General features: G+C 38.2%; 3 protein-coding genes across 3 annotated transcripts; all 3 read right to left on the reverse strand.

The window, feature by feature from the left end:
• Nucleotides 1–5,322: 5,322 nt before the first annotated feature.
• On the reverse strand, nucleotides 5,323–8,465 carry LOC147864052 (putative pentatricopeptide repeat-containing protein At3g15130). The gene is made up of 2 exons (XM_087319781.1): nucleotides 8,285–8,465; nucleotides 5,323–8,156 (listed from the first exon to the last, which is right to left on the reverse strand). The coding sequence occupies exons 1-2, from the start codon at nucleotides 8,369–8,371 to the stop codon at nucleotides 5,355–5,357; spliced, it is 2,889 nt and encodes a 962-aa protein (XP_087175907.1). The 5' UTR covers nucleotides 8,372–8,465; the 3' UTR covers nucleotides 5,323–5,354.
• Nucleotides 8,466–10,892: 2,427 nt separating this feature from the next.
• Nucleotides 10,893–13,102, reverse strand: LOC147864053 (peroxidase P7-like). The gene is made up of 4 exons (XM_087319682.1): nucleotides 12,902–13,102; nucleotides 12,342–12,533; nucleotides 11,593–11,758; nucleotides 10,893–11,512 (listed from the first exon to the last, which is right to left on the reverse strand). The coding sequence occupies exons 1-4, from the start codon at nucleotides 13,097–13,099 to the stop codon at nucleotides 11,121–11,123; spliced, it is 948 nt and encodes a 315-aa protein (XP_087175808.1). The 5' UTR covers nucleotides 13,100–13,102; the 3' UTR covers nucleotides 10,893–11,120.
• Nucleotides 13,103–15,235: 2,133 nt separating this feature from the next.
• LOC147864054 (ran-binding protein 1 homolog c-like) lies at nucleotides 15,236–18,342 on the reverse strand. Its single transcript, XM_087319683.1, has 4 exons — nucleotides 18,034–18,342; nucleotides 16,405–16,556; nucleotides 16,161–16,286; nucleotides 15,236–15,692 (listed from the first exon to the last, which is right to left on the reverse strand). Exons 1-4 carry the CDS (start codon nucleotides 18,195–18,197, stop codon nucleotides 15,481–15,483), a joined length of 654 nt encoding a protein of 217 aa, XP_087175809.1. The 5' UTR covers nucleotides 18,198–18,342; the 3' UTR covers nucleotides 15,236–15,480.
• Between the last annotated feature and the right edge of the window lie 5,298 nt (nucleotides 18,343–23,640).

Consider the following 23,640-nt stretch of genomic DNA (forward strand, 5'->3'; position numbering starts at 1 on the left):
TTAAATGGCTACCATGGCTATGATGATGCTCATGGGGGTGCATATACTGACAATGAATGTGTTCCTTCTCATCATCATGGGGTTATGGATCTCCACAACCATATCCGCGTGCAACAACATATTATCCATGATCATATTCAGGATAAGGTTTCTTATATGCATCATCATCCACATGTCCATGTGCAACATATGGTGGGGGACATCCGTTGTTATAACAAAAACGTGTCTTATAATGCAAGACATTGCAGGTTTCTGCGAAAGATCCATGGTGGCCTTCGATGGCTCGGATCTGCATATCTCCAACTCCTCTTCTTGGTCGCGTTTCAAGGTGCAATAATTTCTTGCACATCTTCATTTGATGATGATGATGATGATGATGATGATGATGATAATAATGATGATGATAATGATGATGAAAATGATGATGATGGTGATGATGAAGAAATCCCTCTCATGAGACCCATATATTGATGGTGATGGTGATGATATCCCCTTCATGAAACACATATTCAAGTTTACTGTCTCATAAGCATACTCTTCAAAGATCAAGGTATTCTTCTTCTCTGAGATGAGAAAAAGTTTTATGGGAGGGGAGATCTCCCCTTCATTTCTACTAGCATTAACCAATGCCTATTTGAACTTAACATTGTAGCTAATTGTTGCTTCTGACCAGTAACCTAACAAAATGCCAAATTGATGTCCAACTTTATGTTAATTGGGTTTGAGTACCATTAACCAATGCCTCACCTTATGTTTATTGGTTATCAACCTGATTAGCTTTGTCTTATGCTTATTAGGCACCATTAACCATGCCTAATTGATGCTAACCTTATGCCTATTGGACACTTGCTATGCCTAAATGATGTCCAGGTTATGTTAACTGACATCGATCTTATGTCAAACTTAACACTCACTGACCATACGCCCTCTGATTTCATTAATAACAAAAGTATATTAATCCGTCACAAAATCGTCGATTGTAAAAAGAAAATTCATTAATTCATGAATGTTTAAGACTCGTGTGGTGATTTTTCCCTACGGGAGTAAGGATTGTACTAATCAAATGACATGGTTAAACGTCTCCCAAAAGAATGGAAATGATTTTTAAAGTCAATGCCAATGGTGGTTTGCCAATCTTGGCAAGGAACATGTATTCTTTGTTTTCTAATATAACCTTGTAACTGTCCTAAACATGTCCTTTATTTTCTAATATAACCATGTTGTCTTGTGCCGAATTATGTGGCATTCATGTCGTAATGTAATTGTTTTGGTCATGCTGGAAAACGGAAGGATGTTTTTATCAATGGAATGAATAGAAGCAATGAATGAATCAATGGCCTCTGAAAAAGTTTAAAGCTATGGATTTAAAGTCAATGTTGAATTTCTTTGGTGTTCAATCATCACCCCTACATCAATAATGAAGGAGAAAAAATGTGCTCACTAGTTGACAATGTGATTATAATGTTTGGAAATTGCATGTGCCTTTCCTAAGAAAATATGCATATAACCTCTAGAAACAGTTTCATTTGTCAATCCCCTTGATCGTCTCTCAACCATGGTCTCTCTATGCTAAGAAACTTTGCTATATTACTTGTTATTAGCTCATTGCGTGCACACGAGTGTAGTTGTCTAATTTATCACTTTGGTTACAAATCTATCACTAAAATGTTGAAAATAATCTCCCACAAAAACATAATAAGGTAGTACTCCAATTCACTTTTATGTTGATGATAATGAAGAAGAGCATGCAAAATATCATTTCCAACGTTGTGTATTGAACCATGCAATTCAATAGAAGAGCTTTGCCAAGAAATCTTACATATTGACACCTAGTACACTAGAGAGAGGATATAGTGGCTTGCAAGTAAAACTCTATCAAAAAAGGAATGCATAATAATATCATGTGCAGCGAAAGTATAAGCAAGAAAAAGAATTCCAACGTTATACTAACCCCAACAATCCAATAAACAAAGTATAAGTTCCCCAAACATTGATCATTTCTTAGTGGTAATGCAATTGGTGAATGGCTAGGATGAGAATAATGCCAATCATGGTATATTTCTTAGGAAAGGTGTTTTTAGAATATGTCAACAACAACATGCAATTGCTATTTTCAATGAAGCACATGTAACCTCTTTTGCTACAAAATACTCTGGTCACAAGAGGGCTTCCATGAGTAAATAAAGAAGAAGATAATGGCATACGAAAAAAAATAAGTACATAAGATTGAGAAAACAAAAACGATATGACAATCAACCAACTAACAAAAGAAAATAATTCAAAGGATGTATACACGAAATAATAGAAAGTTGGGAAAAGAAAAAACATGCATAAATGACACCAAAGCACAACCAATACAAAAAAAAGAATCCAAGGAACTTGTACATGGAAGGAGTTACGAAAAGGGAATACAAGAGAAACTGAACTTCAATCATATTAACATTAATAAAAAGACAGTTTTTGGAAGAAAAAAAAGACAATAATATATTATCAAACAATTGGAGATAGCAATAAGTGCAACTACCAAAAGAAAACCGAGCAAATGTAAATGCTCTTGTTGAGCGGAACTTACAAGCACGTATTTGACGATATAGATCATATCAAGTAAAAGAGGGTTTGCCTTGATTTAAACCAGGGTGTCCTTATTATATATACATTGGCCATTGATAATACCACTAAGACATACATCCTGCCTACACGTAACACAAATGCGTATAAAGGCCTCGCTCACACTTCACATTTACTGTAAGAGAAATTGTTGAAGGTGCTCTAAATATGTACATACTTTCAATACAACAACGAGAATATAACTAACAAATGTAAGCATTAAGTAGTACCAAGTAGAGAGAGAGAGAGAGAGAGAGAGAGGGATTTTTAGCATCCATAGAGAGGCCAATATCGACCCATGGGACTTAAGTACACATGTTTTCTTGATGTATGCCTCCTTCCTAAGAAAGGATATTCGTAGTTTGAAGCACGAAGCCTCGATATGTAAGGTATACACATATGAGCTCAACCTTCTAGATGTTCTCTCTAATATGACACTCAAGTCATCATCTCCTCTTAATATATATCAGCATAGCTTTCACGAATTGCACTATATGCAGAACATGTAAAAGCACGTGATTCTCATCCTCCACTAGCCCTTCTTGCACACCTTACATGCATTTTACATTTGGCTGATTTTGATGCCATAATGCAACTTCAATACCTAGGTTGTGTGGTCAAGTATGAAGGAGTGTTAGGGCTCTAAGAGAGTTAATACTCATATTAGTATTGAGAGAGAGAGAGAGAGAGAGAGAGAGAGAGTTGGTTGACCACCATATCCGCTATTTGTAGAACAGCCCGTTTGGCCACATTGTTCATTAATGTTTGTTGCTCCAGTTATCTGGTAGTCCTATTGTGTAGGTTGGGTTGAAGATGTGTGGAAAGCATAGTTAAATGTGGTCAAAGACCATAGAGCATTGTATCAAAGTATGGTACTTATACTCTCAAACTTGTTTACATTTTAGAGAGAGAGAGAGAGAGAGAAAGATACACACAGATTTTTTTAATAATGAGGTAAGGTTGAATACGAAGAATAGGCCTTCTCGCCTTACATGGAACCCAACATTCAGGATTGATGTTGACTACATGCGAAGAACACCGACTCGCAGCATTTTGTTACTCCAACATCATCGAAGATAAGTGAAGAATATACTAAGTTGATAAATAAGTTGCCGCGAGGAAGGAACAGGATTGAAACATGCCTAAAAATCTATTCATGATTCCCCAAGCAAAAATCAACGATCGAGCGTTTACCCATCCATCCAAACAGTATATTAGACTCTTTAAAGCAATGCTTTGTAATAGATAAGAGCTGCTGCATTGTTTCTTCGTTAACAACTTTATTAGTTGTGGGAGGTTGATAGAAATAATTGTTCTCGTCTGCTTGCTTGCGTAGACGACATATAAAAAAGGATCAGACCCTCTAGCCGTAACCGTTAAGACAGGTACTTGCTCTCCCAGCAAGCGGAGTTGGTGGGCAGGATCTCGCTGCATTGAAAGATCAGTCTAATGCGAAGACAGCCTGCCAAAACAAAAACAAAATTTGCATGATGCAGCTTCTTGGTAGGCAAAAAATGTCTGCATCGACACTAAGTGAAGAATAACGGGTTCAGCGTGGGAAGAACCACAGCAGAGTGAAGCAAGATTGAACTCTTCATCCAATACCACCATTTCCTAGGCAGAAATCAACAATTGAACCTGAGAGGTTTACCCCCTCCATCCTCTAAAAGGCTGATTAGACTGCAGTTTTCAATATTCATTTATTGAATAGCATAGAAATGAAAAAAAAAATCTGCACTGTGGGCTTCGTTGTCGCAGAAGATTCGGCATGCTGATGTAGCAGGGAGGACTCTCTTTCACCATTACTGCTTGCCTGCCTGTGCGAAAGGAAAGCAGCTAATCTTAGAATTTTTTCGAGGTGGTGGTAGTGTTCGGCAGTGAGGAAAGTGGTTCATGGTGATATTCTTATTCATCATTTATTAAAGGATCATCCATAAGAGGATTATCATATGCAGTATAACTGAGAAGGCAGTTGAAGCTAGATTTTCATCTGTCACTGCTTCTTTCTGTTGTTGAAGAATGGCGACTTCCACTACGAGATAGGTGTGTATCAGTTTGTGTTTCGACATCAGTTGGCCTTTCTTCAGTTTGTGTTTCAACATAGAGAGAGAGAGAGAGAGAGAGAGCACACCAAAATATGTATATCTACTAGTACATATGGAGGAAAACATTTAAAACATTTGGCATACCACAAACATCAGAGATCAAGTCTCGTAAAACATTCGGCCATTTACTCCATTTTTGCAAAATATAAACAATTGCCCTTCATGGGGAAGGTCGTTATGGTGGTTCATGGTTAATTCTCATGCTTGCATCCTCAGCAAGGAAATGAATACGATTTCGTGAGTTCTCAGCAACACATGGTATCTCTCTTGCATTGCTATGCTATTTCTGTTCAGATGAGCATTAATCATAGATTAATGACATATCACAGCTTTTACTCTCATCAACATGAAAAGATGCTATATTTACACAATGTTCAAGAACTCGCTCTCTGGAGCAATAAATTCTGTACACACCATCCTGATTTTCAAAAAAATATTGCGTTGGCGACATGTTTGAGATTATTGCATTTCAATACTACTGATTGAGGATTTGCGTCATGTGATTGAATATGTATTCGAATTTAGTTGACTAAAGCATCAGTTGATCATTGATAATGCTTTTGAATGCTCACAAATTCTCATATCTGTACTCACAACGTGGAAAAGGACCTTGAGATTAGATTGATTATAACTCTTTCTCCATCAGAACATATCAGCACAAGAACATAAACCATCCTTGAAATGATGTATACAACAATCATCACGAAGAATTATCTCTCGTTTTTCGATCTGAGATACGAACTTTCCTGTATCATGACAGTCATTACACATCCTCAGATTTTTGGTCACACGAAGGGTCTCTCCTTGTGGAGTGTTGAGAAGACCAAATGCTATTGCAAGTTTCTCAGCATGCTGACATATAGAAGCTTCTTTGTCCAGATCCGAAAGTGGTTTCAAGACTAAATCAAGATTTGGCACATAGCCTTCATCTTTAACTCGTGATCCTATGATTTGATTGATTGTCAAAGGTTGTTCATTCCCATCTTCCCCCATTATGAACTCATGTAATTCATTGTTCACCTCTATGGAAGCAATAGCAGGCTTTTTCTTTGCTCCAACATATTTTCTCAGATGTTCTATCCTGTGTGCCTCTTGTAACATGCCGGCCCCTGTGTAAATGTCAGACATTATGACGTACCAACTTGCGTCTTGTGGTTTCATTTGAACAAGATTCTGGAAGCACCGAAAACCTAACTCAACTTCCCCTTGTGTTTTGCAAGCACTCAAGAGAGAGGACCATATTTCTATAGTTGAAGGACACATCCTTTCAAGAAATGTCTCAGCCTCATATACATGTCCTGATCTTGCCAGTAGATCAACCATGCAAGTAAAATGTTCCACATTTGGTAATACACCATACGTTTCTCTCATAGCTTTGAAATATGTCTGACCTTCTCGCACCATACTAGCATGGCCACAAGCATTCAAAAGACATATGAAGGTAACTTCATCTGCTTGTAAACCTCGGGTATGCATATCATGAAAGTAGTGTATTGCTATGGAACCCTCATGATTCATGCCATATCCCTTTATCATTGAGCTCCATGCAACAGCATCTTGAACTGGAAGCTTTTCAAAGACTTCCCGAGCCTTCCAAATAGAACCACATTTTGCATACATGCTTATCAAACTGTTGCCAATTGAAGGATTCTTCGCTAACAACTCTGGAGGTATAGCCATGTGTATTTCCTGACCTTTTCCGATGGCTCCAATGTTCCCACAAGCTTTCAAACAAGAAGTAATGGTCACAACATCAGGCACGTGATTCTCCAATTGCATCTGCTTAAAACAATTCAGTGCTTCTTGACTGGGTCCATGCTCAGCATAACCTGCCATCAATGCATTCCATGAGACAACGTCATACATAGGAAGGTTATCGAACACCTTTTCTGCCTCATTGAGCCAACCACACTTAGCATACAGCCCAACTAGAGCATTTCCTACAGAAAGTTCTCTATCAAGAGCTCTTTGCACAATTTCTGAGTGTATATCTCGACCCCTGTTTATAAGCCCTGCATTGCTGCAAGCTTTCAAGGCGCAACAAAATGTGACCACGTTTGGAGAGAGGTTATCCATTTTCATCTTCTCAACACAATCAAATGCTTCCTCACCATGTCCACCATCAGCATAACCTGCAATAAGTGAGCTCCACGAGACCTCATCCCGAACTAACAATGTTTTTAAAACTTCCTGTGCCTCTGAGATGAAACCACATTGCGAATACATGCCAATCAAACTGTTCCCAAGAGAAGTGTTGAGTCTAAGCTCATCATCATTAATCTTCATGTGTATTTCTTTACCTTTTTCGATGGATCTTAAACTACCACAAGCTTTTAGAGCACACATGATTGTAACAACATTCGGAGAGATGCCTTCTAACTGCATCTCATCATAACATTTAAGTGCTTCTTCTGCGGGTCCATATTCAGCATATCCAGCAATAAGAGCTGTCCATGTTACGACATCTCGATGGCATAGCTTGTAGAGGGCCTCCCGAGCGTCAAACAAAGAACCACATTTTGCATACATGCTAACCAGACTATTAGCAACAAAATAGTTTGTCTCCTGAGCCTTTGCAACAATATCAGCATGTATTTCCCGACCTTTTTCGATAGACAACAGGCAGCCACAAGCCTTGAGAATACAAGCAAATGTGAAGGCATTAGGAGAAACACCAGCTAAATGCATATGTTCAAAATATTCAAGGGCTTTTTCAAAAGGGCCATTTTCAGTATATCCAGATATCAATGCAGTCCAAGAGACAACATCTTGAGCCAATAGCCTATCGAATACTTCTGCAGCTTGTTTAAGCAATCCACAACTTGAATACATTCTAACCAACAAATTAGCAACTTCAGGATCACTATCGAATCCTAATCTTGCAATTTCAGCATGAAATTCACAACCTTTTTCAACATTTTTCAGCCTTGTACTCACTTTCAACATAGTGACAAATGTGTGGGAGCTTGGGTATACATTATGATTTTGCATTTTCTCATACAAATCAAGAGCATCCTGAAAGTAGCCACATTGAACATATCCTATGATCAAAGATGTCCATGAATGTTCATTTCCATGATCTAGTTTGTGAAAGAAACATTCAGCCTCTGATATACCTCCACATTCTACAAACATTGGAGTGATATAATTCCCTAAATATTTGTTTGTTTCTAATCCTTCGTCACAAATGAGGACAAAAAGTTTCCTCGCAATCAAAAGGTTTCTATTACGCCGGCATTGCATAAGAATGCGAACAAATTCATCTATGGAATGTAATTCTGATCTCTGATTTAGGAAATCAAAACCATTCTCTGATCGTACATTACAACTCCAATCAGAATGATTATCTGTCTTCACTTTTCGAAATCTATCTGTATGTGATTCTTGTTGTTGTTGGAACAGCCTGAGGCTGGATGATTTTTCTAGACCAGATTGAAGGCATACCTGTTTCGCATGAAGATTATCATGAATCTAAAACATGAAGAGTTTACATATACCATATAGAACAAAGACAATAAAGGAGGATAAATTAACTGCTCGTGCGTGTGTATGAGAGACAGAGAGAGACTTACTTGCTGTTTCACATTGGGTAACGAAGAATGATTGTCAGCAACCGAGTAAGACTGAAGGAAGCACGCAGGAATGAATGGCAGAGCCATGGGACCTATCAAAGAAACCAGAGCAGAGTATTTCTTTACTACGAGAGAGAGGGAGCATCATAGAGCACACAAGAACAGAGTCCCTTGTGTATTTTCCTTTGGATGGAAGAGATAATAAATAAGCAATAAGATATATATATATGTACATACATATATACTTAGTATGTATGTATGTATGTATGTATGTATGTATGTATGTATGTATGTATGTATATATGTATGTATGTATGTATGTATGTATGTTTGTATATGTATGTATGTATGTATGTATGTGATAGAGAGGGGGGAAGTTCCTCACTTCAACACTTGATCCGAAATGAAGTGAACCATTTTTCAGCTAGCAAGCTAGTGGTGTCCAAGACCTTGTAGTGCCTAGACTTCTACCATGGAACATTGGAGTTGCCCATCCTAGCTCCAACATGATTGTGTGTCAAGACTTTTCCCATGGAACATTGGAGTTGCCCATTGTAGCTCCAATATGATTGTGTGTGTCGTGAGTGAATTTGATTGACAGCGTATGGAGAGCAAACTTGATCGACAATGCCTGGAGAGCAAGGATAGATGTGATCACAAGTAGAGCATTATATCAAAGTGCAATGTTCACATTGATTCTGAGCTTTGTTTAGGGCAAAAGTATGTAATAGTCAACAAGCCTAACCTCCCCCCCCCCCCCCCAAACAACAAGCAATGTTATGGATGGCTCAGAAACCAAGGGACATAGTCTAAGATGCACCAGTAATTTCCCTATTCGGAGAAGAAGCTACTTTTTGTGAGTTTGGTGTAATTGTAATACCCCACATATTTCCCAATCTTATTTGACACCCCTTTGCATCTTCGAACTCGTTTCTTCATGGCTTCCATCCACCAAGAACCCAAAATTTTGCTTTTCATACGTCGTTTGAATATTTTTGCTCACTCCCCATGCAATTCTAAGATGTTGGTGTAAGGGTATTTTTTAATCTGAAGGATGCTTTGGACACACCTTTCCATGCCCACTATCTCATTGGGAACTCATTCCTATCTCAAGAAGTAGGATCATATGTGCCATTTGTAACTTGACTAGGCAAGAATAGGAAAAATAACATGTTGGGTTAAACTATGAAACCTTTCTATTCTTCTCTGAGGTTGTGACATTTCAATTTTTTCTGTTTTATGGAAGTTTTGCAAAAAATTCTGGAGCTCGCATCTTTTATCAGTATACAAAAGGAGTCATGCACTGTGTTCACTAGAAATTGAGTTCAACAAGCAAATGAACACATTGCTTTAAGTTCAATGAAATCTATGATTATTTGTCTTGCCCAACTATATTAAAGAGTGCACACACACACAAGCTAAAGTATCATGGATCCCCACATCTTCTATCTATATGCCACAAGAAGTATGTATTGAAATTTTGACATCATTTTGAAAGTAAATTGTATGAAAACTTTGTAATATCAAACCTTAGTATTAATTCCCATAATATTTTCAAGTTTATGTGACATTACATCTTGTGAGCAAATTTCGTATCTACGCAATTTGTCACAGGTGCCTTCATTAACTCTTGATATGTAAGTTGTTGGATAAGCAGTATGTCTTCTTTCAAGTGATTTTTGTGCTAATAAAACCGAGAATAGATCCAATAACCATCCATACACATATTTATATGTGCTTCCAATGCCAACTAGTATGCTTAAAAGTTAATACTATAAAAAACATTTCTAGTAATTGAAGTGACAATACTCCTAGAGAGGGCCCCTTGTGGAGAAATCTGGTCCCACCAAGGCTCAAGCACATGAAGTTTTTACTATCAACAGCAAAAAATTTGACATAATTTGATATGGTTGAAATCATTAGCCATATTGGTCTCTAGGTTCATTATGCCTCCCTTCAAAATTGTTCAAAGCAATAAATAGATGCTTGGGAGGTTTTAGTCTCTAAAATATATGTTTGTATAGATATTAGAAACTACTCTTGCAAATATCCAATAAGTACAAGCATCACTCAATTAACTCATAATATTAGTTTCCCAAAACATTAGTTTTATTATATTTTAATTGTATTGAGAGGGAAAATGGATGTCCTAATGAATAAAACAAGTTTCTTAACTGGAAAGGGAAAGAGGGTGGCCTAATGAATCAAACAAGTTTCTTAAAACATTAGTTATATACATTTTCATATTGAAAGAATGCAAATGTCCTAATGACTCAAAGAGGCATCAATCAATTTCTCGAGTCAGAAGTTCTACCATTACATATACTCTAGTATTAACCATAGTTTATTGTTGCAAGGTCAATAACATAAATAACGAATAACACAATAATTCTTAACATCACAATCAAGTCATTGATACAAGGAACTTCTGAAAACCGTAACCAACACAAGATTCTTTCTACCCACCTATGTGTAGGACAACACATAATAATTCTTAACATGATGATGCATATCTTTGATACATGGAAATTACCAAAGCCATACAAAAGAAAGATTCTACGCACCTACAATAATAGTATATAAATATTACATTGTATAAACATAATAATGCATATAAGGGAACATATCTATTTCATTTCACAAGTCATTGAATATAATTTATGGCCTTGCAATAGATGGAGCATCTATTTTGTTTCGTATGTCATTGAACATAATTTATGGGCTTGTGATAGATGTACAAAAGTAGCAGTAATGAATATTTTTTCCGACTCTCAATAAGAATATGATTTGTCTAGTTCGTTAAACATATCTTTTTGGTCATTTATAAATTATAATGTCAAGAAGAATTTACTTGACTACAAACATTTCTTATTTCTCCATCTTGCCCGGTCAATACACCAATGGTTGTCATCTTAATTATCGAGTTGATAAAGGATTGGAAGAATAAGCTTTGAGATGACGCAAATTGGCTCACAAGATCCTTGGTTGCGGGATGTGAAAATAGGACTTGGTCAGTAAATAGCAATCCGTCCACATTTTGTAGGTTTTGGAAATACGAAGCATCAAAGTTAAATGGAGAATTAGGGTCAAATGGCAAAACATTGTTACTATTGCTTTGCGGACATTGGCTCTCGATTTTTTGAGCGAGTGATGGGCTCAAGAATTGATCTCCATCCATTAATCGAAAAGTGAATTGTCGACACTTTGAGAATCCGATGGTATGACAACCTGCATCAATCATAAACATAACTCCATATTAATGCATCACAAAGCATGTCTCGATGACAATTATAAATGGGAAACAATACCCGAAAGTGCAACCAAATCCTCCACATCAAGGCCTTTTGATTGGAACAAGGATATCAATTGGTCACCATCAAGGTTTGATGCTGGTATGTTTCCGAAGCCATTTGACGCTAGAGAAGTTCTACTATCTCTTCGTCCTAAGGAAACTTGCCATTCAGGTCCACCTAACTACATGTACATGTGATACATACACATTTCATTGGAATTTGAGCTCATTCTTAAAAACATGTGGATAGAAATATAACAAAGATGAACAACAGAAGATAATATATTTGTTTATTGTCCATGACGAGGCCAGCTTCGATCTATAGGACCACGGGAAACAAATTGAAGGGACTTCAAGAAAGGAATCCTTCTAATATGACCGTCTACAAAAGGTGCGACCAAATTGAAGGGACTTCGAGAAACGAATCCTTCTAATTTGACCGTCTACAAAAGGTGTGATGACCAAATTGAAGGGACTTCGAGAAAGGAATCCTTCTAATACGACCGTCTACAAAAGGTGCGACCAAATTGAAGGGACTTCGAGAAACGAATCCTTCTAATTTGACCGTCTATAAAAGGTGTGATGACCAAATTGAAGGGACTTCGAGAAAGGAATCCTTCAAATACAACCCTCTACAAAAGGTGTGACCAAATTGAAGGAACTTCAAGAAAGGAATCCTTCTAATACGACCCTCTACAAAAGGTGCGGCCCGGACTTCAGACAAATGGGCGAGATCATTTAAAACTTTGGAGCATGAGAACTTACGAATCGTATGGCTTCGCGCGCCGCGAGAACTACAATGTCGGCACATGAAACTACCCCGGGACAAGCCGATTCCAAGGCCTGTTTAATTGAATCTATTGTGTTAAAGGCTTGTTGTGGGATATCATTGTCGATGTAGTCCCTCTCGGCGCTGTTTCCTGGTGTCGATGAAATCAAAATCGAGCCATCACAACCCTGCATTGTTGGTTGGTTGGTTTTTTTAACCAAACAGACAGAATTTTTTAAAAAAAAGAAATGGTTTTTCAAAATGTTAGTAACAGAAACATGCAATGAGTAAAAAGGTGAAGTGCTCTCTTTGATTCTTTTGGGTAGAATAATTGCATGGGTGAAACTTCTATATGTAATTGTTCTCATTGAGGGTGTCTCACCTTGTAGCTGCCTAAAACAATCCAGTGCATTGTGCATTAAGGCACCCCACCCACACACATCCATGATGAAGAGTACTACTACTACTACTACTACTACTACTACTACTACTAATACCAAACATTCATGCATTCTTCATTTGTATACTTTGTGATTAAGCCGAAACACTCCGTTACCTGAATAAAACAATCATGCATGAGCATCCTCAGTGTCGACGGAGATACGACGTTGTTAGATTGTGCCAAGGATTGAAATGTGGAGCTTACTATGGAGGCCAAGCCTGGACAAGAAGTATCGTAAAAATCCGGAGATATATTTTGGGCACTTACAAAGCTTGTGTAAAAGGACAGCATCCCTAGGAATCCAATTAGCATAATCATCATCATGGGGTGCTGCTGGATCACCATTATGTATTTTGAAACTCCCAAATGCCTACAAATTGTCAGCCAAAAGAGATGAAAGTGCATTAGCCCCCAATGCCAACAAACCAGCACTCACCCTAGAGCCACTCATCCCAATGTAGAAAAAGAGAAACCAAAGAAGGAAATGAGAAACAATTCTTACAAACAAAGAGAACTCTTTAAATTAAATTTGCTGGGGCAAACCACATAGAAAGAAGACTGCAATGAGGTGAGTAAAGGAAACCTGCAGAGTGTGGGGAGTTGTAAGAGGAGGAGGTGGAGGGAAAACTAAGTGATATGGTGGTCTTTACTGATTGATGAGATTCAGTGTTTGTGTGAGTGGCTGGGAGAGGGAGAGATAGAGATACATGCATATAGTAATCAATGTGTGGGGTTGGTGATCAATATATGGGAGGGGGTGAAAGAAGAAGAAGAGACAGAGATTTGTGAGGAGTGAATGAGTTGGAGAAAACTAAGTGTTTGAAAGGAAGGGTGGTCTTCCACACCCTCTCTGCCATGCAACACAAACATTTATTCCCTCCCCCCCTCTCCCCTTAAAAGAAGCCTCTACTTTTAGCTCTTCTCCATCCCTTCCTTTTTGACTCCTTTTCACTCCACCACCACCACCACCATGCATAGAAATTAGAATAATTCCCTCCTCACCTAAAAAGCCTCTAAATTTAGATTTAGTTACACCGAGAATCTACAAGTTATGTTTTGGCATGCCTTGTTATGACTCTCTTTACCTCTCAATTGTTTTTGTAGGAGCTTTCAAACCTAAGATTCTAGAATGAATGAACATTCATACCATGTTATGACTCTCTTTTACCTCTCAATTGGTATGTTGGAGCTTTCAAAACCTAAGGTTCTAGAAATGAATGAACATTCACACTCTTGGGCTCCTCCCCTTACTAACTCGCCATTGGTCATCCCTTCAATATCCACATTGTGGTGACTTTTACCATTGTTGAGGAAGGGTCAGTTAGGGATCGGCAAAGCAAGTGGCATGAACCACGGTTGCCAGCTCGGATATTGGTCGAGAGTTCAAGCACTCAACCTTGACTCCTTCCTAGTCACCATTTCCCAAGCCGTGCACTTCGATAAGCCATGGCTCTTATGGCTCAAGTGCAGCTCGGCTCGAGCGACTTTGCTTAGGCTTTGGGAGTCAAATTAGGGCCATTATCTACAATCTCACTTCTCACATTTAACCAAAGATCCTCAATATATGTAGAACTTCCATATAAATCATTCATACCCTATTCAATACCAAAAACAATAAGGATATTCCTCAAATTTTCACTGAAGTCAATATACGTTGTCTCTATTGTTGAGTTCATAGCCTGCATTTAGATTTTACAACTCATTTATCCACCACTAAAATGTATTAACTTCGTAAGCATTTGGCAGAAACATGCTGATACTTGCATTTGTTACTTTTTGAGTAAACAATGGAAATAAATTTTCTTCTGACTGTAGTATATATACACTCTTTAAAGACGGAAGGTGGGAACTTCAGATTTCTTTTGCCTATTTGAACAGTGCCAAGTATACCTCTGAAAGAAACGTAAGGATCAAAGGACTACTCAGGAATTCAGAGCAAGCTCATGCCCAATGGGAAATTCCATAAAATAAGACATCCATGAAAAACATCCTTATATTGCTAGAAGACTCTATGCTCACTTTGCATGAGAAATCCATAATAAGGGAGTCACATAGCGTGGGAGTGTAATTAACTTTCTTCATGCGTCATCACAATAAAACCTTAAAAGACCACAGAATCATGCATGAATATCTATTTTTTTTAAATGAGATCGATAAGGACTTTCATCAGTAGCACATTCATTACATTAGCTAACAATTTTAACCACTGAATTGTAGAAAATTTAACTGAGTCATCATTTTTATGGTGGAAAGAGTTAGTTAATTGTTAAGTGTAATGATCCCAATGAGTAACAAAAACATCAAGAGCATTGATGTTTTTCCACAATCAGCTTAACATTGGATAAAATGAGAGTCAAGAGGTCTACATAAAAAACAGCTATGCATTAATGTGAACACCACCACATCACAAAACACTTCAAAAAAGAAACAACATGGAGCAGTTATATATAGAGAAAAAACAGCCATATAATTGATGTGAAATCCATATAATGACAATAACAATCCTTAAAGAAAGACTCATGAATAGAGTTAGAATCAAACCAAGCCGGAGTGGAGTACACAATCCCTTGAAATCTGAAAATTAGGAAAATCTTTGAGCTAGAATCCATAGGGACTACTAACAGAGTGCCAGCTCAAATATCCCAAGTAACGTGTGACACCTAAAAACAGGGCTCAATCTTACTATACACCATTTACTTCTCCTCTTCATTAACTTCGGATGGCTTAGCGGTATCCTTCACCTCCCCTTCTTTATCTGCTTTTACCTCTTCCTTTGTATCATCTACTTTCAAATTCTCTAATAGTTCCCCCACTGATTCAGTCTCCTTTTCAGTAGTAGTACTAGCCAGTTTTATAGACATCAGTTTTTGTGATTCCTCAAAAGTCTTCTTGAAGGCTTGAGCATCTGCATCAACATTGAAATTATCTACATTTTAGTTCATTTACGATAAGAAAATTTTAGTCAAAATAAAAATGACAGTCTCAAACCTAAATAATCTAAAATATTGTTCCTAAAAGCTACTCAATTCCTAAAAGTTAAAATCCTCCTTTTCTAATTTTTGAAACTCCCTCTTAGTGTGCTCCTCTTCTTTACGTTTACTTTATTTTTTGATAATGCAATGTTAGGATTTAATGATGTCATTTCTTTCAATGCAGCTAAATCTCAGTGACACGTGACTCTAAACATAAACTTGCCTGTCATTGCAAAGTCATGAGTAACATCTATGACAAACGATTTTAAACTCTTAATGGTGGATGAGAAATCCAAAAGTTCAAAACTTTATGATTGAAAATGCAAAGTTTCATGTGAAACCTTACATCGTGACAGTAAAATTTAAAGCCTGACGTATGAACCAATACAGAAAAGGCTTACTTTCAACACCACCAAATCGTATGCAAAAAAGTTCATCTTTCAGCTCTCCATCTGAGAAATCTGAGGCATGCCACACCCATGTCTTGTCACTTCCTTGATGTTCTTGAAGTGCAATGCTAGGAAGAACTGAAATGAGATGCAAAAATCAAGAATACCTTCAAGATTAGGATATCTTTTCACTTCTATGTTTTAGAATAAATTTTGAATTACAAAATCTCAATCCTAGTGTAAGCCAGATTTTTACCTGTATGATTTGCACAAATCTTTAATGTCTTATTTTGACGCATCAAGAGACGGATCTTCTCGGTGTTTTTATGCTTCAGAATCTTCACCTGTCCAACACCTCTCTCTTTCCATTGATTTCCTTCCTTGTCAAACCGATACAATTTGGCCTTGCTGTAGAAATCAACCAATAACAGAGGAAAAATGTCCAGCAGATGGAGCTCATATCTTTAGCACTTAAATTAGATTGAACTTCTATGATAGAGCTAATACACATAGCTAGCTACTAATCTTGCCATCAAGGTTATTAATAATACACTTAGTTAATTACTACTGATTCTTAACACAATTACTGATGGAACTGCTCTTCTTATACAACAGATGGAAGAGGTCATAGGTAGCACATAAACCAAGTAGATGGATCATTATGTCATGTCATTGAAAACTATGCATCCAACTGTTAGGGAGTTGTTAAAAGTGGACAGGAAATGAAATCTTTCAGAGACATTCACCTGAATTGTCACAGAAATCATCTGGTCTAAGCTAGTTCTCTTAGAAGAGATATAACACCCAAAGAAGTCAAAGACAATGAGAATAACAAATCTTTTGATAGCCAAATATATTGATTTTCTTTTCACTAATTGCCCATGTTACCTCTTGATGCTTTATAGTAATTGCAAATTATCAGAAAATAGCATAAATCTACAGTAATTTAGTAAAGAATGTATATAGATCTGCCTGTTGTAATAGAATAGCCCAAGTTTCTTCCTAAAGCATTACGACAATAGAAAACGTGAGAAAAATACATAAATTTATAGAGTTTCAAAGAATTTTTTTATATCTATGGCAGTTGTAGTAGGAAAAACTATGAAAGGATACACAAACTTATAGGGATTTAGTAGAACATGTATTAAGTCTGGGACATTTCCAAACATCCACACCAGCAATTTAGTGGCTTTTTTTATCCCAGAACTTATCAGAATGATGGCCCCATTAACCAAGCTAGATCTCTTACAATAACTATACAATCCAAAGTTGTTACATACATTTGAGAATCTAAAAAAGTAAATTCTTGATCAATTTGATAGCATAATATGCTCACAGTTTAGGCTTGAACAACTCCTGACAAATGAAGGTTGAAATACGAAAATATGAAAATTTTCATTGTAGATAATGGATTATATCAATGTCACAACAACACACAATATTAATAAGTTTGAAAGGATCAAATGCGCACATTTGCATGAAATGTTCATATTTTTAACATGGTACATTAGGAATGAAAATGAATGATATAGTTTCATGATAAAATATTCAAATTCATGAAATATCATGCATTAGACATAAAAGGACATAGATTTTCATCAAAATTCATGCACTGAGCATGTCAATATAAACAGATGACATTTCTTGGATCTAGGGTATGCAGAGCCCTAGATTGTTCTAAAAAGGGCAACGAAACTTTGAGAAAGTTTATAGATTGAGGTCAGCTACAAAGGCAGCCAAGACTTTGCAAATGGAGAGAAAGACAAAAAGCTGCGACATATATTGGTGTGTGAAATCCTAGACTGAGCTAAAACGAGCAAGAAAACTTTAAAGAACTAGAAAAAGGAAACAAGAAACAGAAAGGCGAAAGGGATGAAGAACTCACAGATCGATGAGGACATCTTCGTCTTCTTCTCCAGTGCTAACAGAAACAGCGTCGAGCTTAATGATAGGGGCGATCTCGGCACCAGTGTCCTCTTCTTCTCTCGATTCATCGGCAGCAGTCTCCTCCTCTGTTTCTGCGGAGTGATCCAACCTCTCCTTCTCCATCGATTCCTCCTCTGTTTCTGTGTGAAGGAAGCAAGGCACTCAACAGAGATGGGAGGAAGCAGGAAGGAGAAGGAGCAGGGGATGGAGATAGGGTTCCTCCTGTCTGTCTGTCTGTCTGTCTGTATCTCTTTCTGTTCTGTCTCTGTTTTGTGTGTGTTTAATTATTGCTCACACTTTGGGGGAGAGAGAGAGAGAGAGAGGCTTCTTTTTTGGCCTTTTACACAAGAAATCAAAAGAGGTTTTCATGTGCTTTTTATGCTTAGTGGGAATTTAAAAGGAAAAAGAGGGGGTGGCTCTATATACTATATATATCAACTGTATGTCTAACAAGAGCCCCAAAAGACAAAGAAGAAAAAGCGAAACCAGAGCCTTGATGACGTATTGCCGCACACTGGCCGACTTAGACTTAGGCGAGCGCCTCTCAACGCCTTTATCGTTTGGAATCTCCCATCCTCTGCCTGCTTTGTGTGTTTGCATCTGGTAAAAGACGACAGGCGAAGCGATGTTTGTGAGTTCCTTTGGTTACACCAGGCAACTCTATTAGAAGTCTTAGTGCGATAACGAACACATGCGACACCTTTATCATTTGGAATCTCTCATCCTCTGCCCTGCTTGCGCGTTTGCATCTGGTAAAAGACAACAAACGAAACGATGTTTGTGAGCTCCTTTGGTTACTCCATGCAACTCTATTAGAAGCCTTCGTGTGATAAAGAACACACGTGATGCCTTTATCGTTTGGAATCTCTCATCCTTTGCCTGCTCGTGTGTTTGCATCTGGTAAAAGATGACAAACAAAGCGATGATTGTGAACACCATTGGTTACACCGGGCAACTCTACTAGATGCCTTAGTGCAATAAAGAACACACGTGTTTTGACTCCGCGTCCCTTGTACATGTTTGTATGTGACACAACCAATGTTGTCCTATTTCACCGATCAATATTTTGGTCACCTCACCCTCAACATATGTTTGGATATTTCGAATGACATTGAATATATTCTCTTTATCTTTAAATGTGATGAAAGTTTGTAGTTTGTAGTTGTAAGGTGTACGAGTCTTGTATTAACACAATTACAATAATTGGTGTGTGGTTTGAAGGTATAATGTCATTTAAGAAAACTATCACAACTAGCCTAATTTATTATGAAAAAGATTATCTAGTGAGTGTCGAAAAGGAAAGGAGAATTAGAAAGACCATGAATGTGCATAAAGAGCACAAAAAAGAAGTTCTACGAATGTACATGTGACTAATATAACTGATGACATGATTTGGCATGCATGAGTAGAGGAAAATGCTTAAAAACCAAGCTTTAGATTAGATTAAGATTATGGTTGAGGAGAAGGCGAGGCGATGACACCAACAAATAACAATAGTTCAAGTGTTAATGGTTAAATGTGTGAACAATAAAGAGTATGGTTCGAATCTTGTTATGGATGACAAAAGAGGATGTCAAATATTTTATACAATAGAAAAGCAAAATGTAATTGTGAAGTTAAGCATTGAGGACAAGTGGCGACTCATTCTGAGTAAGGGCATGAGAGAATTTTGACAACCGAGGCAATGCTTGATCCAATATTAGAGATGCAAGAGAGATTTGTGACGATCACCCCTCCTCCTATGAATTTCCTCCATAACATTTTTTTGATTTTCCATCTTTCCAAAATCCAAATCTAACAACCCTATGTAACAACGTACCAACTTTTCGCCAAAAATTTAGTCCTAATCATTTGAATCTAAACAACATGAAAACTAAAAATTAATCTAAGATTTGGGACTAAAAATACATCATCACTTCTCCTAAAATTTAAATTCACATTTAATGGGTTTTATTTTTAAAAATAAACACTTGCAGTCATCCTCTCATTGTTATATATGTGTCCATGTCTCCCTCATCTTCTTGTGTGCGACTAAAGTTGTCAGTGCATATGTTAAGGTAGAGATGTACAGAAATATCTTGACTAAAAGGATCTCTCTCCCTCTCTATTTGTTTCTCCTGTCTCATGCAAGTAAGTCATTCTCAATGTTTTCCTTCTCTGACAACACTTCAAACTCTTCTCCTCTGCAACATCGTGATCTGCAATAATTCTCCTCTCCACAAATTTTGTGCTCTACTTGTGGTGTCCTACCACAACTCTAGGCGTGCTCCATTGCAACAACCTCTACAATTACGTGCGTTGTCGTAAAGAGTGTGGTTGTCGCAACCGTTGGGGTTTTGTGACTCGGGGACAATCGATATGACAAGGCATAATCGCAGAAGGTACGATGGCATGGAGACGAGATAGATAGATGCGAAATTGTCGATGAAAGAAAATGAATTGCTTAAAAACACTTACAATATTCGTTTGCCAAACATTGCTTTGATGAGACTTGAACCTACTTTTATATTTTACTACTTTTATCGTACAAAACTTGTTTACCAAAATAAATTGCTTTGGTGAAACTTAATTTGCAACCTCTCCTTGGGATCTGTTTGAGATAAACCACTCTCACGACTGCTTTCCAACTACCTTTAAAATAGCCAACACTAATTGAATTAATTTATTAGTTGTCAATTTGAAATCTTCGGTTTTTTCTATCTATTCGGATGATATGATGGTTAATCACTTACTTTACTAGTATTAACAGTGGCAGTTGAGGAATTCATAATTGGGATGGCCATTCTAGTGGTCACTATTGAGAGTCAAGCTCAACTCATGTGAACATATGCTTATGTAGAGGAGCACAATGTGTGGAAAAGTGCATGAGCATATGTACTTTATTGTAATCTATGTGAATTATCTAGTTACACGAAGAACTAGATTGTAATATCTAGTTAGTTGTCAAGTGTAAATGTGGTCAAATAATATAAGATATTCTTTTGATAGAATCGTACAAAAGTGGATATCTTGATTAGATTCCATCAACCACATTTAATGTGGTAGTCACTTGAGGACATGTATATGTGGCTGCCATGCGAGGAGATGTCTATGCTGAATTAGGGTCGTATGAGGCTCAGATGTTGAGGGTATGTTGTCGAGTAATATTGTGCTCATCGGATGCATGCTATTATACTCTAGATCTGGTTTTGTCCAAGGATTGGAAGTGGCTCACAACTCAGAGGTTGCATTGTAAATGGCACCTGCAAGTGGAACGGTTGGTGGGGGACTCATATGTTTCGTGGCTCATATCCATGGCAGGAAGGTTGCTCATCCTTCTGTATATTCATCCCTATTGACGGTGTCGTGAAGAAAACCGACCATAGGGGGAATCAGGGATCCAAGTGCGTGAACCGGTGCTACGCGGATCAACATTTAATTTGATTTTCTTTGTACATAGTTAGGGATAGGTCGGCGTGATGTAGGCGAATTAAATTGAATAGGTTAGCAAATCAATGCATATCTTTGTCCGAAGGGACAGAGAATAAAGATGATGTAATTGGAAGTGACAGCTCTCCCTCACCCGCCTATAAAAGGTGCGTGAGAAAGACTAAAAAAAAGGGGGAGGGGGCGTTTTGGGAGGAGGAGGAGGTGTTGCCGGATTGGGAACCGAGCACCGATCTCTGGTTTTGTATCAATCCTTGTTGTAGTGTCTGTTTGGTTGTAATCGATTCTTCCTAAGTGCAATCTTTGTCTATCTTTGGTGTGTTGCTGAGTCCCTGTCTACACCGGCAAGTGATGTGCTTGCAGGTACCCGACGTCCGTCATTCTTATCTCTTTCCTTTTCTCAACTAATTGGTGGGACAATATCATTTTTAGCTTTTGCACATTGTTTTAATATCATGAAGACTCAACTTCACAACATCCACCCCCTTTTAACTTCCACACCTTGTGGGGCGAGTTCTCACCACTTCATCATGGTCGTCTTCAAGAAGATTTTCATCCTTATGCTCTATGAAATTAGGTTCAATGTCTTCTCTTCTCTTGAAAACCTTTATTCTTTATCCCGTGTTGAGCAGACAAGCTCAACTGGATCCGGATTGGAGTCCGGAACGAAGAACCGGATTGGTGTCCGGATGGTATCCGAAACTAAGAGCCGGATCATATTGTAACCGGTAGTTCGTTAGAGGCCTGAGAATCTAGCCTAGTACATAGGCATATTTTTGGGAGTCAGTGTTAGTCACTTGTATGAGCATTGAAGTACTTGTCAATACTTTTGTTAGTCCTTTAAGGACTTATATGTACAGAGTGTTATTATTCGAATTGAGATTTATTGTTCTGCTTTCTATCTATCTCTCCCATGAAATGTGTATTCTAAGCTTCCATTAAACCTGTGTGTATTCTCTGTTGCTATTCGATGTAACCGGTTCTGTCAAAGCTTCCGCATATTAACTTTTACATGGTATCAGAGTGCAAGGGTTGAGAACCTCTGCAACCGACAAGCGTTTTCTGAAGACAAACCCTAACACTTGGTAAAGAACAGATTGAAGAAGGATATGGATTGAGGAATGGCTATCTTGCTCTTGATGGAGAAGCTCGACACATCCAACTACACATCTTGGTCGTACAAGATGCACCAGTACCTACTTGGGCATGGCTACTAGAGTTATGTTGACGGAGCCAACGATACGACACCTGATGTGGCACACAAGGACTTCCCAACTTGGGAACAATCGACAAGCAGAGTTATGTACTGCTTTGCATCCAATGTCGGCGATCAGCTATTGAACCATATCCGGGACACCTAGGTGCCGAAGGAATCTTGGGGAAACCTGAAGAAGGTCTTTGCTGCAAGCACCACGGCCCGGAAGCTGCAACTCCGACAGGAGTTGAGCAATGCCCGATAGAGGGACATGTAGGTGGCCGACTATACGACCCAGATCAAAGACATATGCAACTCACTTACCTCTATCAACGTAACCGTCGAGGAAGATGAGATGGTGCAGGTTTGTCTCGGGGGTCTGGCGTCAAAGTTCGGAGCATTCTGGACATCGGTCTGTACAAGGGAGAATACACCCTCGTTTTTTGACTTATAGTCGATGCTCCAAGTAGAGGAGAACCACATGGGTGCTTCAACGAGCACACACACTGACATCAGGATGTTGTACATAGAGGTAGATCGACCCCGTGGTTGTGGCGGACGACAAATCGGCACGCAGTGGTAGCGGCCAACAACAACGGAATTGGAGGTACAAAGATGGTGTCGACAATAGTTCCGGACCCTCCACAAGCAAGGGGGAGTCAAAGCAGCACCAGAAACCGGCAAGGGAAGACCACAACGGAATGTTGGCACTGTGGTCGGAAGGGCCATAGAGAGAGCGAGTGTTGGAAGAAGCGCGCCGATTCAGACAAATCCGGATACGGCAAGGCCGGTCGAGGAAACCGACAAAGGTCGCACTACGCAGAAGGATCAGAAGGATTCAGAACCGGTAAGACCGGAAAAGGGCCAGCCTTTGTGATGAAGCACAAGGCGAACTCAATGAAGAAGATCACTTCCGGATCGGAGGAAACTCCGAAGCATCAAACC

This window comes from Azolla caroliniana, unplaced genomic scaffold, assembly GCF_043228905.1.
Source record: "Azolla caroliniana isolate FFs.n. ecotype wild unplaced genomic scaffold, voAzoCaro1.0.p SCAF_5, whole genome shotgun sequence".
NCBI classification, from domain to species: Eukaryota; Viridiplantae; Streptophyta; class Polypodiopsida; order Salviniales; family Salviniaceae; genus Azolla; species Azolla caroliniana.